The sequence below is a fragment of the Balaenoptera musculus genome, chromosome 15, assembly GCF_009873245.2.
Source record: "Balaenoptera musculus isolate JJ_BM4_2016_0621 chromosome 15, mBalMus1.pri.v3, whole genome shotgun sequence".
Taxonomy (NCBI): Eukaryota; Metazoa; Chordata; class Mammalia; order Artiodactyla; family Balaenopteridae; genus Balaenoptera; species Balaenoptera musculus.
In genome coordinates this window covers 71,261,520-71,277,569 of record NC_045799.1, presented here as the reverse complement: position 1 = coordinate 71,277,569, position 16,050 = coordinate 71,261,520, and the positions used below count along the sequence as shown (strand labels likewise).

Below are 16,050 nucleotides of genomic sequence, written 5' to 3'. Positions count from 1 at the left end.
CAATGTATCCGAAGAGAGGAACTAAAGCAGCTGTTTGTAATGCTGCAGCCCTTTTTCCTTGACACCCAGAGATAATCCACTCTGGCCAGCTCAAATTTTGCACCCACAGCAAATGCTGCCTTTGCAAGAGAGGGTTTTGATGGGTGTCATTTGGATAGCAGAACACAAACGTAAAACTTAACTGTCACCTCCATAGCGACACAGGAGGAACACTGGAAAACAGAGACCTCCACTGAGATTTCCTCTGCCCACACCCCTCTCCAAGGCTGACATGTCCTCATGGTCTTGGACAGTCAGTTGCTGCTCCCTGCACAGGGAAGCATGTGAGACCTGGAACCACACGACTTTTGATGATTTTGCACTTTTCCCTTGGCTGCATTTTATATTCATTGATGTGTCAGAAATTTCTGTTACTGTTGGGGGAAACAGGGAAGGAATTGAAATAGAGTCCCTGTCCTCTAGAATCTACATAATGTTTCAAACTATATGAGTGTGGGTACCTCTACCAGCTGTACTGAAAGGGCTCTGCTGAGACATTGTCTCGGCTGTGTTGATCATCTCCATCAATGGAACAATGATGACCTTTGGGGATTTTCCCCAGTGTACTCTATGTTCTATGATGCATCTGGCCCCAGTCATGACCGGGAGAAGACGTTCCTGGCTTGTTGGTCTGCATTATGATGGTCTTGTACAGGAATAATTTCCTCCCCCGGAGGGCCACCATCATGCCCAGGACATTGCTGCTGGTGACTGGCTCATGCAGCATGATCAGGGGCCCTGGTGGCATTGGTGACTGAGTAGCTCAGAGAGCTGATCAGGCTTAGGGTGCTGAAGACAATGCCATTTTGGGCAAAGTACAGAAGCTGCTCATAGCCAGGAGCGGGAGCATTCAGGGCCGCTGGGAGACACAGGTCAAGTTGTAGCTGATAAGGAAAACCAAGAATCCACCTGAACCCACGATGGATCAGAAAGAAGACAGCGGGGCAGCCCCAGCTGTATGGCAGCTGGAGGCGATGGATATTTGAATCTCTCAACACCTTTTTAGAGAATATATTCTGAAGTGAGAAACACAGTGTTCTAGCAAGAGTCCTGATGGGCTCTCCACCTCCCGGGTCGAAATACAACTCTGTGACCATGGCCAGCAGGATGCCACTGATGATGGGAAGTACAGAGTGATGGTAGTGCAGAGAGGAAAGAACCCTCTTCTTTATGGCACCTCAGAGCTGCTGAGTTGTACTTGGAGCTGCTTTGAAGGGAATTCTGTCCCTTGCAGCTGAAAGCGTGCCAACTGATTTGAGAAGACTAACTGTGGTTGCCCTTGGGGATGGAATCCAGGAAATGGGACTGGGGCGGGGACAGATCATGGGAATTCACCTTTATCTGTCATGTTTTATTATTTTTTTATTGAAAACATCTGACACAAATATGATACAATGTTAACATTGATTCTCGTTGTGGATATGCACAGGGTTACACTTTTCTCTATTTTTTTTTAACTTTTTTTTCAAAATAATTAAAAATTAATCAGTGGGAGTGTTTTTAAATGGGATCTTGAAAAAAGAGAGGAAAAAATAATTTTTTCACTGTAAAGCCAGGTCTAAGAACTCTCTGAAATGATCTCATCTCTCGCTCTCTGAGGAACATGGGAATGAGTAGTACATTTGGCTCCCTGGCCCCCTGCCACCTGTACCGACTGCTCATGGCGGATCTGAACGCCTGTGTTCCTTAGGGCTGGATGTGGCCGTTTCTCTGGGACATAGTGGAGTGAGGGTCTGCTAGGTCTCTGCCCCTCCCCCACCATGCTTACTGCAGGGACCTGGGAGCATCTTCAGAACAGAGGCCACTCAGAGCCCCGTCAGTCTCCGCTCCTTCCTCAGGGATGGGTCACCAAAGCCAGCCCCAGGAATGTAATAGACATTTGGAAGGAAGAAAGTGCTGTCTCGTACACATCCCTGGAGGGCTGGCTTTAATGATGTCCTAGTTTGGGTTTCCCAGAAACAGACCCTGAGACAGGGATTCGAGATCAGGTGGGTTTTTTTTGGCAGGTGATCCCAGGAAGCGGGGTAGAGAAAAGAGACAGGAAGGCAGTGACAAATCACCACTGCAGGCAACTGGAGGTGAACACACTGGAGCACTCTCAGAGACAGTGTAGAACATGCACGGCCATACACTGAACATGTATGATTTCCCAGCTCCTGTCGGTCACTGGTGAGAGCTGCTGGGCAGGGGTGCAGGCCGTGCTGTGGATGTGGGCAGAGCAGGCTGGAACAGGGAAGGCCCTCAGGAAGAGGGGCCAGGATGCTGGCAAACAGAAGTTGGGAAGGGGCCCAGGGAGATCCGGGCTGGGAACGGACAGTGTCTGCCACAAATAACCAGCACTTCGAACAGGGCCCTGGGGCTGGCTTGATGCCCATCTATTCCAAGTAGAGTGGAATTCTGTTATACAGCATCATCTGTCCCCCACTTTTAGTAACAGAACCCCAATTTTCCTTTGGGGACCCACGTCATTCCTTGACGTACCCTTCCCTACTCATTAGGGCTTCTGAAAGTGGGGCTCACCTGTTCAGCTCTAGGGGTGGGCTTTTGACCCAGCTCCCGCCAATCAGCATATACCAGTCCCCTGGCCACACTGATTGTTTCTGAGACGTGTCTGTGCCCCATGCCAGGCTGATACAATAGAACTCTCTTTCCATTGCACCAAAAGAGGGTGGGATGTAAGCCTGGAATTGCTCCCACAAGGGAGAACCTCCCAGAGGAAGAGGCTGACCTAGCAGAGAGCAGAGCCAAGAGATGGAGAGTGTCAGAATCCCAGTGCCATCATTTGAGCCCCTGGATCTAGCCATACCTGAAGACCCTAGACTTTTCAGTCGTGTAACCCAAAAATCCCTTTTGTGCTTAAGTCAGTTTGAATTGGGTCTCTGTCACTTACAACCCCAGGCTCTTTACACTATGTGTAAATGGGGGTTTCTAAAGTGTTTAAGAATGCAGGAGTAACTCTCTCCCCCATAATCACTATTTCCTCAGCATCCCAGGTTGTCTGAGGAGATTCTCAGAGGGAGCTCAGTGTGTCCAGGAGTTTGGAATCCTTGGAGTCCAGCTCCTGCCCCCTTAGGGTGGTTGTTCTTGGGGCCACGTGAAGAGCTGGGGGGATCATAGCTGAGCAGGCGGGGTGGATGCCTGGGCTGCCAGGTGGGGCCCCTTTCCTTCTAAGCATCAGGAACCTCTGTGTTCCTGGCCAAGGCACGCAGGCGTGCATTCACGCATTCACATTTATTCACTGGCACCTGCTGTATAAGGGCACCAGGATAAAAGGGTGGGCTAAACAGACAATCCTTGCCTTCAGGAGCTTCCAGTCTAGTGGGGGAGACCCTATACTAATTACACCAATAAACGTCAGATTCTGAGCTAAGTAGTTCCGGGCCCCATCTCACTCCTTCCTGCTCCTTGCTGATTGGCCATCTCTCCCCTGGAGCCCGCTCAGCAGCTCAGACACAATTTTTCTCCTTCCCACATTTGGGATCTTGTACTCCTCAACCTGGAAGCCCCACCTCCTGTCTAACCTGCATCCTGCCTGCTGCTGGTGCAGCCCACTTTCTTTACTTTGGTCCCAGGGGAGGTGAAGACCATTGAACACCTTTTCATGTCACCTCGCTTCTCAGGTATGAGGCTCTAGACGTTTATGAGGCAACTAGGATGTGCCAGGTGCTTCCATAAGGCTAGACCTTCCCCCAGATGGGGAAACTAGGGCACAGAGCATGGGGGTCCTGCACTAACAAGGCCAGCCTCTCCCACCCCCTGGAGTAGGAACAGGACGCCCTGTCCTGTGCCCTTCTTGCTCCTTGTCCCTTTAACCTCTCCCAGGCCAAGGGTCCCTCCCAGTTGGCAGCCTCTGGTTGCAATTCCCAGGCCCACTCTACTGCTGGCCTCCGGGTGGGGGCGGGTTTTGTCTCCCTGACACCTAGGGGCGGCACCCTCCCCTCCCCTCCTCCAGCCCCTCCTCCGCAGGGAGTCTTTGTCCACACCACCCACTTATTTGACAAACACAGATTGGTGCCAGATTTTAAGCATTTGACACATATGAACTCGTTTAAATTTCACAACAACTTTACGGTGCGGGCACGCTATCATTTTGTACCTGAGACACAGGGAGGTGAGGAGATGCCGAGGCTGACACACTGGTTGGGGCTTGAACCCAGGCAGGCTCCGGAGACCAGGCCCCGAACCACTCCGGTGCCCGGCCCATCCAGTCCCACCATCCTCACCTCCTCTCACCTGATCCCACTATCTCAGTTCCATCCCTCTCCCTACCCACCTCCCTCTCTCAGTTTCCACTCCTTTGCCCATGAGCTTCTGCCCGGGAGGGGCTCTGCGCTGGGCCCCCGGACTGGAGGGAGGGACACAGGGTGGAGGCCTGGGCGCTGGAGGGACCTAGCACCACCCCCATCCATTCCCAGCCCGGTGGAGGCTTGGCTGAGCCAGGGGCCTGGAGGAGGTGGGCAGGGTGCAGCGGGAGGGGGCTGGGTGGAACCGGGCCTGCAAGCCCTAATTAAGTCAGTTAATTAGGTGGGGAGGAGAAGCCTGTGGGAGTTAATGAGCTTGGCTAATTAAGTGGATCCTGGAGAATGGCTCAAATCCTAGTGGCTTGGGAGGAGAGATGGAGGCTTAGGCAGGACAGAGGGAGGGGGGATAAAGTGCCCGGCACCTCCCCACCGTCACCAGGTCTGCAGCCGCCGCGGGGCTCTGAGGCCACTGAGGCCACTATCGAGACCTGCAGTGACCATCAGGGTCGGCAGCCACCCCCAGGGTCTGGCCTGAAGTTACCATCAGGGTGTGGTGCCCTCACCAGGGCCACGTATGCTATGGATGCTTGGGTTGAAGTCACCATGGAGGCCTGATCCCCTGTCACCCACCCCTCAGGGCTGAAAGCTATATCACCCTTTGAACTTTTGGGGGATGGAGGCAGAAAATGAGCCCTGACCCAGGGACCCTGCAAAGCAGCCACGACAATCCCTGTGACGGGCTGGGAACCATGACCGCCACCCTCACATTCCCCCAGGTTTAAGTTGGCAAAGCACTCGCTGTCGTTGCCAGAGGGAAACCTGCAGGGCTCTCGTCCCAGCTCACAGATGTGGCAGCTGCGGCCAGGAGGGAGGGATGTGCCCTGGCGCGTCCGCAGCCCACGGCTCACAGAGCGGACGCGAGGCAGGTGGTGGGCGGCAGGGGAATGTTCTCTTCCAAGCCGGTCACCTGGGAGGCCAGCAGCTGGCCCAGGAGCCTGGGGGCTTTCTCCTGCTGGGCTCTGTTTCCCTCTAATCATGGGGTCTTTAGTAACAACAACGACAGCACCCGTGGCTGGAGCAGGTGCCACGTGTGAGGTGTGTGTCCTTGACACCAGGGCCAGCTACAGAATGTGGGGCTTCTTGTTCAGAAAGCAGAAGAGAAGCTCTTCCTTCCTACCCAAGCCTCTCTCTCCGCCTGCCACCGTGTTTTGTATTTGCTATTTAATGTCATGCTGCCTTGGGCACGGGGATACTCCTGGGGCCAGTGCAGGCCCTCATGGGTGCCTGGGGCCACCTTGATGCACACCTGACATGGAACCCTCCTGCACCCAGGCCGCTGCCAGATGAAGGATAGCAGCCTTGACTGGCTGGGGGCAAGGAGTGGGTGGCCAAAACGCCAGGGGGTGTGGGAAGGAAGGTGGGATCGCTCACAGTGCGTGCGCCGTTGTTAATCAGACTTCATTACACTTCAAAGATGAAATGATTAAGAATTGCAAGATGCTGGGAAGTCCCTGGCAGTCCAGTGGTTAGGACTCTGTGCTTTCACTGCTGAGGGCGAGGGTTTGATCTCTGGTTGAGCAACTAAGATTCCACAAGCCACGCAGCGTGGCCAAAAAATGAAAAAAAAAAAATTGCAAGATGCCAACCACAGAGCACTATAGCCCAAGTTTGGGGCCCTGAATAATGCGCACTGACTGAGTCCTCACAGACACTCTGCTTACTTGGTACTGTTACTGCCCTCATTTCACATATTTGTTCATTCATCCATTCACTTACCAAATATTGGGTTGGCCAAAAAGTTCGTTCGGATTCTTCCCTAAGATGTTATGAAAAATCCGAGCGAAATTTTTGGCCAACCCAATATTATTGCATGCCTCCTTCATGCCAAGCACCATTTGCAATGAACAAAACCGAGAAAAATCCCTGCTCTTGTCCATTGTAGTGAGGGGAGAAGACAAAAAACAGGGTACACGAGTAAACGATTATGCTTCAAGGGATTAGCGGGAGGGAAGAAGTAAAGCAGGGAGGGGACAGGGCATACAGGGAGGTCCTCACAGAGATGGTTACATTTGAGCAGAAACTTGGAAGGAGGTGAAGGAGGGAGGGAGCCATGCAGATGTGGAGGCAGGTGGGCAGGTACAGTGGGCGGGCAGAGGAAACAGCCAGTGCAAAGGCCCTGAGGCCAGAGTGTGTGCTTGGGATGCTCAGGAACAACGAGGAGGCTGATGGAGTAAGGGAGGAGACGAGAGGTGATGGGGAGAGTTTGTTCAGGGCCATTGTAAGCCTTTGCCTTTGACTCTGAGTGGGGTGGGAGTCCTTGGAGGGTTTTGAGCAGAGGAGGGAGGAGGCGGGTTGTAGGTTTTAACAGCCTCCCTCTGGCTGCTGGGGAAGACAGACTGTGGGGGAATGGAAGTGAGGAGGCTCTGGTACCCAGCCAGGCGAGAGAAGATAGCAACAGACCAGGCAGTAGGAACAGAGGTGGTGAGAAGTGGCAGGATCTGCTGACCGATTGGCCAATGGGGTGGGCCTTGTGTGTGCGTGTGTGTGTGTGTGTGTGTGTGTGTGTGTAGAGTGCGCTTGGCCCCTGGACCGTGAAATTCCACGAACAGCTGAGGACACTAAGCAGCTCTCTGTCCCCCAAGATTCCTTGCCCCTGAGGGTCTGCTCTCATTTCCGGGGCCCCCACCCCTCTACCTCTGCATTTCTGCCTGCCTTGGGCCAGCAGCTACAACAATGACATGTTACATGAACCCTCTTAGGCACAGTTCCCCCTTCTTGGGGTCGCAGACTGACATGCTCACGGGAGCCAGGGAGGGACTGTGAATGGGGTGCACGGCCTGGGTGGGGACAGTGGTGAGCCGAAGAGCCCTGGCCCATCTGAGTGGTGGCCTCCCCTCCCCTGTGGCCCACTGCTGTCATGTGGGAATGTGAACTCAGGTTTGCAGAGCTTCCAATTTTTCAGGAGAAGTTGGAAATCTGCATCCTAAGGTGTAATGCCCTGATTTTTAAAATATTGGCAAATCATTTTTAAAAAGTCAGGCAGGCTATACCCCTCTGTGGGACCAAGGATAGGACAGAGGGGCTGCTTCTGTGGGCCTTTTACCCACTGCAACCTCCACACCGGGGGTCTTGGCAAACCTGGAAATGCAGACATCCCCTGGGGTGTGGCCTCATAGGTCAGCTCTTGGCTGGTTTGGGCAGGAGCCAGGAAGTAGCGGGGGCAGTTAGGAGAATGGCTGGGATGGAGCACCCACGCTGAGCCCTTGGGCACCAGGCATCCCATGGGCTCCAGGGATGATGTGGTTGCCAGGCAAGGGCAGCTGCTGGTCCCCTGGGCACCCGGAGGAGCAGGGGAAGGTCTGGGGTAAGAAGGACGAGACCATGGCCAGGAACAAGCCACAGGGTGAGGTTTGCTGCAAAACAAAAGAATCAGCAAGACTGAGCAGGAAAGGGAGGAGCCCAGGCGTGTCCCTGGCCTAGAGGCCACCCCCAACCCAGTCTCTGCTTCCTCCCACTCCGTTTCTCACACTGGATGGATCTGGGCTGGGCAGGGCTGAGGGGCTGCAGGAGAAGCAGAGAGATACAGAGGCGGGGGCAAAACCTCCTCCACTGTCAGGTCGTGTTAGCCATTCCCCAGTGTGGCGCAGCGCTTCACCCACGTGACCTCCTTCATCCTCCGAACCCGCTCAGGCTAGAACTAACGCTGTGCCCACTGTACCGCGGACGAAACTGGGTCACAGAGTGGTCGCCTAACTGGCCAAGATCACACAGCCTAGAAGTAGTGGGACCTGGAGTGAAACCCAGGGTTACGTGGCTGCAGAATCTGAACTTTGAACACAGAAACTGTCCGAAAAAGAGGCTGAAGCCTCACCACTGGAACCTGCTGGGCCGTCCCCGCAATGTGCGGGCGCGGCGCTCCCTCTAGTGGCCGGTCTGCAACAGTGCAGGACAGAAGGCTAACGGGGCGCTGGCCTTGCTCGGTCCGCTCTCTCGGTCTCTGTCTCACACACATGCACGCACGCGCGCGCACACGCATATTTACTATCTGGTTCTCCAGGGGAAGACCACAACATCTCCATCTTCTCATCTACAACCCAGGACATGCGGCCCCTACCCAACTGCCACTTTCCCTGGTGAGGCTCCACTTGCAATGCAAGCCCCAAGGAACTTTCTGGTTGCTCCCCTGTGTCTCTTTCTTTCTGTCAGAGCCTGGGTCTCCTTGACCACACCCGTGGTTCTCAAACTCTGCTGCACATTATAATCTACTGGGGAACTTTCGAAAGTCCTGATGCGCAGGCCACACCACCATCTTTAGAGGGGAGGACAGAGGAGATATCAGGCAGTCTGCAGCACGCGTCTCGGTTCTCTGGCCTTTTCTGTCACCTTAACCCTCTCTGCTCCCTTCAACCTCTGAGGCTCACACCCCAAGCCTTGTAATTACCGCCCCCCCACCCCGCTCTGAGATCTTTTTTGATCATCTCCCTGTTTCCCCCTTCCATCCTCTTCATCTGGTACCCAGAAACAACAGCTCTTTGATCTCACCCAGGCCACCAGCCCACTGTCCCCATCACTTTCTCACTGCCCATCAGTCTCCTTCTGCCACGACTGTCCACTGTGCCCTGTTTGGGCTCTGCACACCATCACCATGGCCGCTCCCTGGAAACCACCCCCCACTGCTGGGCCCAACTTTCCTGTTGGAGTACCTGCCTGGCAAAATGCCAGCTATCACCTGCTCTCTGCCTGCACTGCACAAGCTAGCACTGGTCTGAGGGTCCCACACCTGGCTGGGAGTGTCCCTTCATGGTCTCAAAGGGGCACTCACTGCTGCCCTACAACCCAAGTATGCCTGTCAGTTGCTTTTCCCCACTCTCTCTGAGCAGTGATTCTCAAACTTTAATTTGCTTGTGCATCTCCTAGGGATCTTGGTGAGGCCTGAGATTCTGCACATCTAACCAGCCCCCAGGGGGTGCTGTTGCTGCTGGTCTATGCACCCCACTCTGAATGGCAAGGTCTTCCCACCTTCTCCTCTCTCCTCAAACCGTGGCTGCCACTTCATTGAGAAAACAGATGGACCAGATGCAGTTTTATTGGCTCCCACCATCAAATCACAAACCCACCTAGCTCCTCACTCCTCACTTCTTCTAAAGCCTTCAGTGGGGGGTGGCCCTTCTCCTTCTGAGGCCAACCCCTCCCTTGGGCCCTGGATTCTTCAGGACATCCCCCCTCCCTTCCCCCTCCTCCTTTCTCCAGGATCGTCCCCCCAGCTTGCGGACTCTGGTGTCTCCTCCACCACACATCTCCATGCATTTCTTTTGTTGTTGTTGTTAATAAATGTATTTATTTTATTTATTTATGTTTGGCTGCGTTGGGTCTTCGTTGCTGTGTGCAGGCTTTCTCTAGTTGCGGCGAGCAGGGACCACTCTGTGTTGCAATGCGTGGGCTTCTCATTGCGGTGGCTTCTCTTGTTGCGGAGCACGGGCTCTAGGCGTGCGGGCTCAGTAGTTGTGGCGCATGGGCTTAGTTGCTCCGTGGCACGTGGGATCTTCCCAGCCCAGGGGTCGAACCCGTGTCCCCTGCATTGGCAGGCAGATTCTTTTTTTTTTTTTTTTTGAAATTATTTTAATTTACAAATAGAAAACATCTTGGAAGAAAAAAAATGAAAGAAAAACACAAAACATATAGGGAAATATTCACCCCATGAGCGTCTCAAATCCTCACTTGTTCACCAATCCCCAAGATGAAAAACACTTTTCTAAAAAGGTACTCAGCCACCAACAATGATGTTATTAATAGGAATATGGATCAATTTCACAAAAAAGCCAATGAATCCCATTATAGCAAATCCTATTGCTGTTGCCATGGCAATCTTCTGGAATTCTTTTCTATCAGGTTTGGTGCATCTTTTAACCAGCCGAATCGAGTCCTTCACAAACTGCCGACTTGGCTCAACGAACTGCATTACCTGATCCATGATGTCCGCTGTCCGCTCGCAAGCCAAAGACTGGCAGGCGGATTCTTAACCACTGCGCTACCAGGGAAGTCCTCCATCTATTTCTATCAAGAAACACGGGCATTTCCTGCTCCCATTTCCCACTTCTTAAGGACAACCGTTTCCACTCTTTTAGTTGATTATTAGTAATTTTCACCCCTGTGTTTCCTACATAGCATGTTTTAGGTTACGCTTTTCCAGTTTTAGACTTTTCCTCTCAACTTCCCATGTTGGAAGATAAGGGTGTAGCTCCCTCATGTCCACTGCCTCCACTTCCTGTCTTCCACCATCCCGGTACAGTTGCATCATAATATTGATAAGATTGGTAGTGTTGGGGGCTTCCCTGGCAGTCCAGTGGTTAGGGCTCCACGCTTCCACTGCAGGGGGCAAGAGTTCAATCCCTGGTCAGGGAACTAAGATCCCGCATGCCGCGTGGCCAAAAGAAAAAACAGCAACAAAAGATTGGTGGTGTTTACATATTGTGGAAACATTGTTTACAACTTTGTGTGGAATACTATGATTTCTTTCCCTTTTCTTCCTTTTTTATGATAGACATTCTATTTTAGTTTTAGGTTTATCGAACAGCAGAGCAGAAAGTACAGAGAGTTCCTATGTATACCCCCTCCGCATTTTTCCCTATTATCAGCATCTTGCATTAGTGTGGTAAGCTTGTTACAATTGATGAACCAATACTGATACACTAATATTAACTAAAGTCCATAGTTTACATGAGGGCTCACTCTGTGTTGTACATTCTATGGGTTTTGACAGATGCCTAGGGTCATGGACCCACCGTTACAGGATCATACAGAATAGTTTCACTGCCCTAAAAATCCTTTGTGCTCCCCCTACTCATCCCTCCTTCCCTCCCCACCAGCCCCTGGCAACCACTCATCTTTTTACTGTCTCTAGTATTGGCTTTTTCAGAATGTCCTGTAGTTGGAGGCATACAGCATATAGCCTTTTCAGATTGGCTCCTTTCACCTAGCCATATGCATTTAAGATTGCTCTATGTCTTTTTGTGGCTCGATAGCTCATTTTATCACAGAATAATATTCCATTGTATGGGTATATCACAGTTTGTTTATCCATTCGCCTATTGAAGGACATTTTAGATGCTTCCAAGTTTTTGGCAATTATGAAAAAAGCTGCTATAAACATTCATGTGCAGGGTTTTGTGCAGACATAAGTTTTTAACACATTTGGGTGAATACCAAGGAATGCTATTGTTGGATCATATGTTAAGAGTATGTTTAGGGGCTTCCCTGGTGGCGCAGTGGTTGAGAATCTGCCTGCCAATGCGGGGGGCACGGGTTTGGGCCCTGGTCTGGGAGGATCCTGCGTGCCGCGGAGCGGCTGGGCCCGTGAGCCACAATTGCTGAGCCTGCGCGTCTGGAGCCTGTGCTCCGCAACGGGAGGGGCCGCGGTGGTGGGAGGCCCGCGCACCGCGATGGAGAGTGGCCCCCGCTTGCCGCAGCTGGAGAAGGCCCTCGCATGGAAGCGAAGACCCAGCACAGCCATAAATAAATAAATAAAAATAAATAAATAATTAAAAAAAAAGAGTATGTTTGGTTTTGTAAGAAACTGCCAAAGCATCTTCCAAAGTGGCTGTAAACTTTTGCATTTCCAACAGCAATGAACAAAAGTTCCTGTTTCTCCATATCCTCACCAGCATTTGGTGTTGTCAGTGTTTTAGATGTGGGTCATTCTAGTAAGTGTGTACTGGTATCTCACTGTTGTTTTAATTTGCTATTTCCTGATGACATATGATGTTGAGCATCTTTTATAAGCTTATATTCCATCTGCATATCATCTTTGGTGAAGTGACTGTTCAGATCTTTTGCCCATTCTTTAATTGGGTTGTTCATTTTCTCATTGTTGAGTTTCACCAGTTCTTTGTATACTTTGGATAACAGTCTTTTATCAGTTAAACATTTCTATATCAGATCAGATGTCTTTTGCAAATGTTTTTCTCCCATTCTATGGCTTATCTTCTCATTCTCTTAACAGTGTGTTAGAGCAGAAGTTTAAAATTTTTAATTTCCCTTTTCTGCACAAAAGTTGTTCTTCTTGGATTTAATAACTTTTTTGAGGGGGGAGTAGGGCCTGTTTTTCTGTGTTTATGTCTAATTCAACCCACACTCTCTCTTTGTTGTGTAAATCTTTCAAAAGTTTAAGTATATTGGGCATCCTATCAGTTTCATCTCCTTGAAGAAACCTTTTCTAGAACCTTCTGACTTTTCCAATGTGAACTACCTGCCCTCCAGGCCTGCTCCTCAGAGAAGCTGCCCTGGGATCTCCCTTCACCAACATCTGGGAGATGCCCTTCAACTCTCTCTTGTGTTGGCTCCCTTGTTTCCTGCATCCCAGGTTTACTCTTTCTTGGTTTACTTCCTTGTTTTAGGAACACATCCTCCAGTAGCTTTCTTAAGAAAGGGTGCGTGGGAGGTAAATTTTTGAGCCTTAGTAAATCTAAAAAGATCTTTTTTGTACTTTATTAATGGTTTGGCTAAGTATCAAATTCTAGACCGAAAATAATTCTTTTATACTTTTGAAAATAGCTTCCTTGTCTTCTGGTTTCCAGGATTGCTGTTGAGAAATCTGATGCCATTATGATTCTTGATCCTTATTAGAATATGGTAGAATGTTCTTCTTGTCTCTGCGTTCTGAAATTTAATAGTGACTGGCTGTGGTGTGGGTCGAACTTTATCCTTTTTTTGGACACTCAGTGGGCCCTCTTTTTTTTTTAATATATAAATTTGTTTATTTATTTATTTTTGGCTGCGTTGGGTCTTTGTTGCTGTGCGCAGGCTTTCTCTAGTTGCAGCGAGCAACTGAAAGGCTTTTACTGCTTACTGAGTAACATCCAAACTCCTTGCCGGAATTGGAGGCCTTCCTCAACCTGACCCCAACCTACCTCTCCAGCCTAAACTCCCCTTAACCCTTTATACTGCAGCCACGCGGGACAAATCATGCTCCTGCCTCTATGCAGTGGTTCATGCTGCTCCTTCTTCTTGATGCCTTTCCTCCATACTGTCCTTCTGAAACCCTACTTCTTTTTCAGAGATGCAGATGTTACCTCCCCCATTATTCCCTCCTCACTTCTCTAGAGTGATCTCACATCCATATATCACATATATTACATCCATCTATCCTGTATTAAATTGATTTCTGTATGTGCATCTTTTCTCTTTTTTTAATTAATTAATTAATTTTATTTACTTATTTTTTGGCTGCATTGGGTCTTTGTCGCTGCGCATGGGTTTTCTCTAGTTGCCACGGGGCTCCTCTTCATTGCAGTGCGCGGGCTTCTCATTGCGGTGGCTTCTCTTGTTGCGGAGCACGGGCTCTAGGCGCATGGGCTTCAGTAGTTGTGGCTCACGGGCTCTAGAGCGCAGACTCAGCAGTTGTGACACATGGGTTTTTTTGCTCCGCAGCATGTGGGATCTTCCCAGACCAGGGCTCGAACCCGTGTCCCCTGCGTTGGCAGGCGGATTCTTAACCACTGCGCCACCAGGGAAGTCCTCAGTGAGCCCTTTTGATCTGGAAACTCAGGTCCTTCCATTCTGAGAAATATTTGAAATATTTCATCGACTTATTTCCTCTTCTCTGCTTTCTCTCTTCTCTTTCTGGAACTCCTGTGTTAAGGTGTCAGGTTCTTGCACTGCTCCTCTTTCTTACTCTTTCTTTCCTATTTTCCATGTTGTGGCAGCCATGCAGGTGCCCCACTGGGTTCTCCCTTCAAGAAAGAACTTGTTACTCAGCTGTGAAGAGTGCAGTTGGTTGACAGCCTCCAACTACAGTGCCTTTGAGACCTACCACAGCCTTTGACTCAAGACCAAGGTCTTCTTGGGCAGCCCAGCCAATGACTGAGCACAGCGGGGACACCAGGACCTGGCCCTTTCTGCCCAATGTGGGGCTCCTCCAATGGACAGTCTTTGCTCTGCAGCCCCCACTGGGTTGGTCAAGACTTTGATCTACACCAAAGTCAGGCTCTCTCTTCCCAGATTTATTTCCTTTCCTCCTTCATTTCATGGGTGTCAGATCTACGTCACGGTCTAAAGACTCCTCCTGCCCAATCCTGATTCCTCCTCCTTTATTTTTCACAAGCATTAGCCCCCCAGGACTTCTTACACTGCTAACTCAGCTCACCATCTGTTTACTGGAGGATCCAAACAGATACGTATCATTACCTTTCTGCTTTACTTTTTGGAAAATTTCCTCAACTTTATCTTTTAACCCCGGGGGTCAGGAAACTTTTCCTATAAAGGGCTCAATGGTAAATATTTGAGGCTTTATGGGCCTTAGGGTCTCTGTAACAACTACTCGACTCCACCAATGTGAAAGCAGCCATAGGCAGTACATAAACAAATGGTGTAGCTGTTTTCCAATAAAACTTTATTTAAAAAACAGGTGACAGGAGACTTTCCTGGTGGTCCAGTGGTTAAGAATCTGCCTTCCAATGCAGGGGACACGGGTTCGATCCTTGGTCGGGGAACTAAGATCCCACATGCTGCAGGGCAACTAAGCCCACGGGCTGCAACTACTGAGCCTGAATACTCTGGAGCCAGTGCACCACAACTAGAGAGAAGCGCACAGGCTGCAATGAAGCGAAGAGCCCACATGCTGCAACAAAACATCCTGTGGGCTGCAACGAAGACCCGACACAGCCAAAAATAAATAAATAAATATTAAAAAAAAAAAAAAAAGCAGGTGACAGGCTGGATTTGGCCCGAAGGCTGTAGTTTGCTGACCCCTAACTCTATTAAATAAGTTTTCCATTTCTGCTATGATATTCTTTTTTTTTTAATTGAAGTATAGTTGATTTATAATGTTGTGTTAATTTCTGCTGTATAGCAAAGTGATTCAGCATATATATATATGTATATATATATATATACACACACACACACACACATTCTTTTTCATTTTCTTTTCCATTATGGTTTATCACAGGATATTGAACATAGTTCCCTATGTTATATAGTAGGACCTGTTTTTTATCCATTCTATATATACTAGTTTGCATCTGCTAACTCCAAACTCCCACTGCTATGATATTCTTAATTTTTAAGAACTTTTTTGTTTTGTTTTGTTCATCCTCAGAGGTTTTTTCCCTTTCAAAATAGCATCTAGTTTTTGTTTCATAGTTGCAATATATTTTCCTAAATCTCTGAATATAGTAATTATAGTTTTGCTTTTAAGTTTTCTTTTCCCTGCATATTTTGTTTCCTCTAAATTCTGTTTTTCTGTTTGTTTTTGTTCTGCCTCTCATATTAGAGGTTTTTCGCAAATGTTGATGGTCCCTGGTTATCTGCTCGTATTTAAGAGAGTTAAAGAGCTGATAGAATAGTAGTTGCCTCTGTGTGTGTTGGGTATTGACTGGGGCATGATGAAAGCCTGAATGTTACCTCACATGGTAATATCTTGATTAAGGTGTGGGTTACACAGGTGTATACATTTGTCAAAACTCATTTGGCCACTTAAGACCTTTGCATTTCACAGTAATTATGCCTTGATTAAAGACTAGAAAAATACAACTTATGCAAGCAAGCTGCTGAGTAGCTCTATGCTATGGGTAGGGGGCTTGGCTGAGTCAGGGGGTCAATATAGAGAATTCGCATTGGGTTGTTTCATTGGGAAATCCCTGATGCCAACCTTTTTAGGTATCCTTTTCTTGGAGAGTCTGACACTAGTGGTCCAGTGGTTAAGAATCTGCCTTCCAATGCAGGGGACACGGGTTCGATCCTTGGTCAGGGAACTAAGATCCCACATGCTGCA

General features: G+C 49.5%; 2 protein-coding genes across 3 annotated transcripts in view; both read right to left on the bottom strand.

The window, feature by feature from the left end:
* SBK1 (SH3 domain binding kinase 1) overlaps positions 1-16,050 on the bottom strand; it is a 52,018-nt gene that overhangs the window by 27,725 nt on the left and 8,243 nt on the right. The window lies entirely within an intron of this gene.
* LOC118881580 (protein transport protein Sec61 subunit gamma) lies at positions 9,973-10,275 on the bottom strand. Its single transcript, XM_036826707.1, has one exon. It carries the CDS (start codon positions 10,249-10,251, stop codon positions 10,045-10,047), a length of 207 nt encoding a protein of 68 aa, XP_036682602.1. The 5' UTR covers positions 10,252-10,275; the 3' UTR covers positions 9,973-10,044.

What these genes read in the sequence shown, in the direction of transcription:
- LOC118881580 (XM_036826707.1), bottom strand. Translation starts at nt 10,251, where the DNA reads ATGGATCAGGTAATGCAGTTCGTTGAGCCAAGTCGGCAGTTTGTGAAG.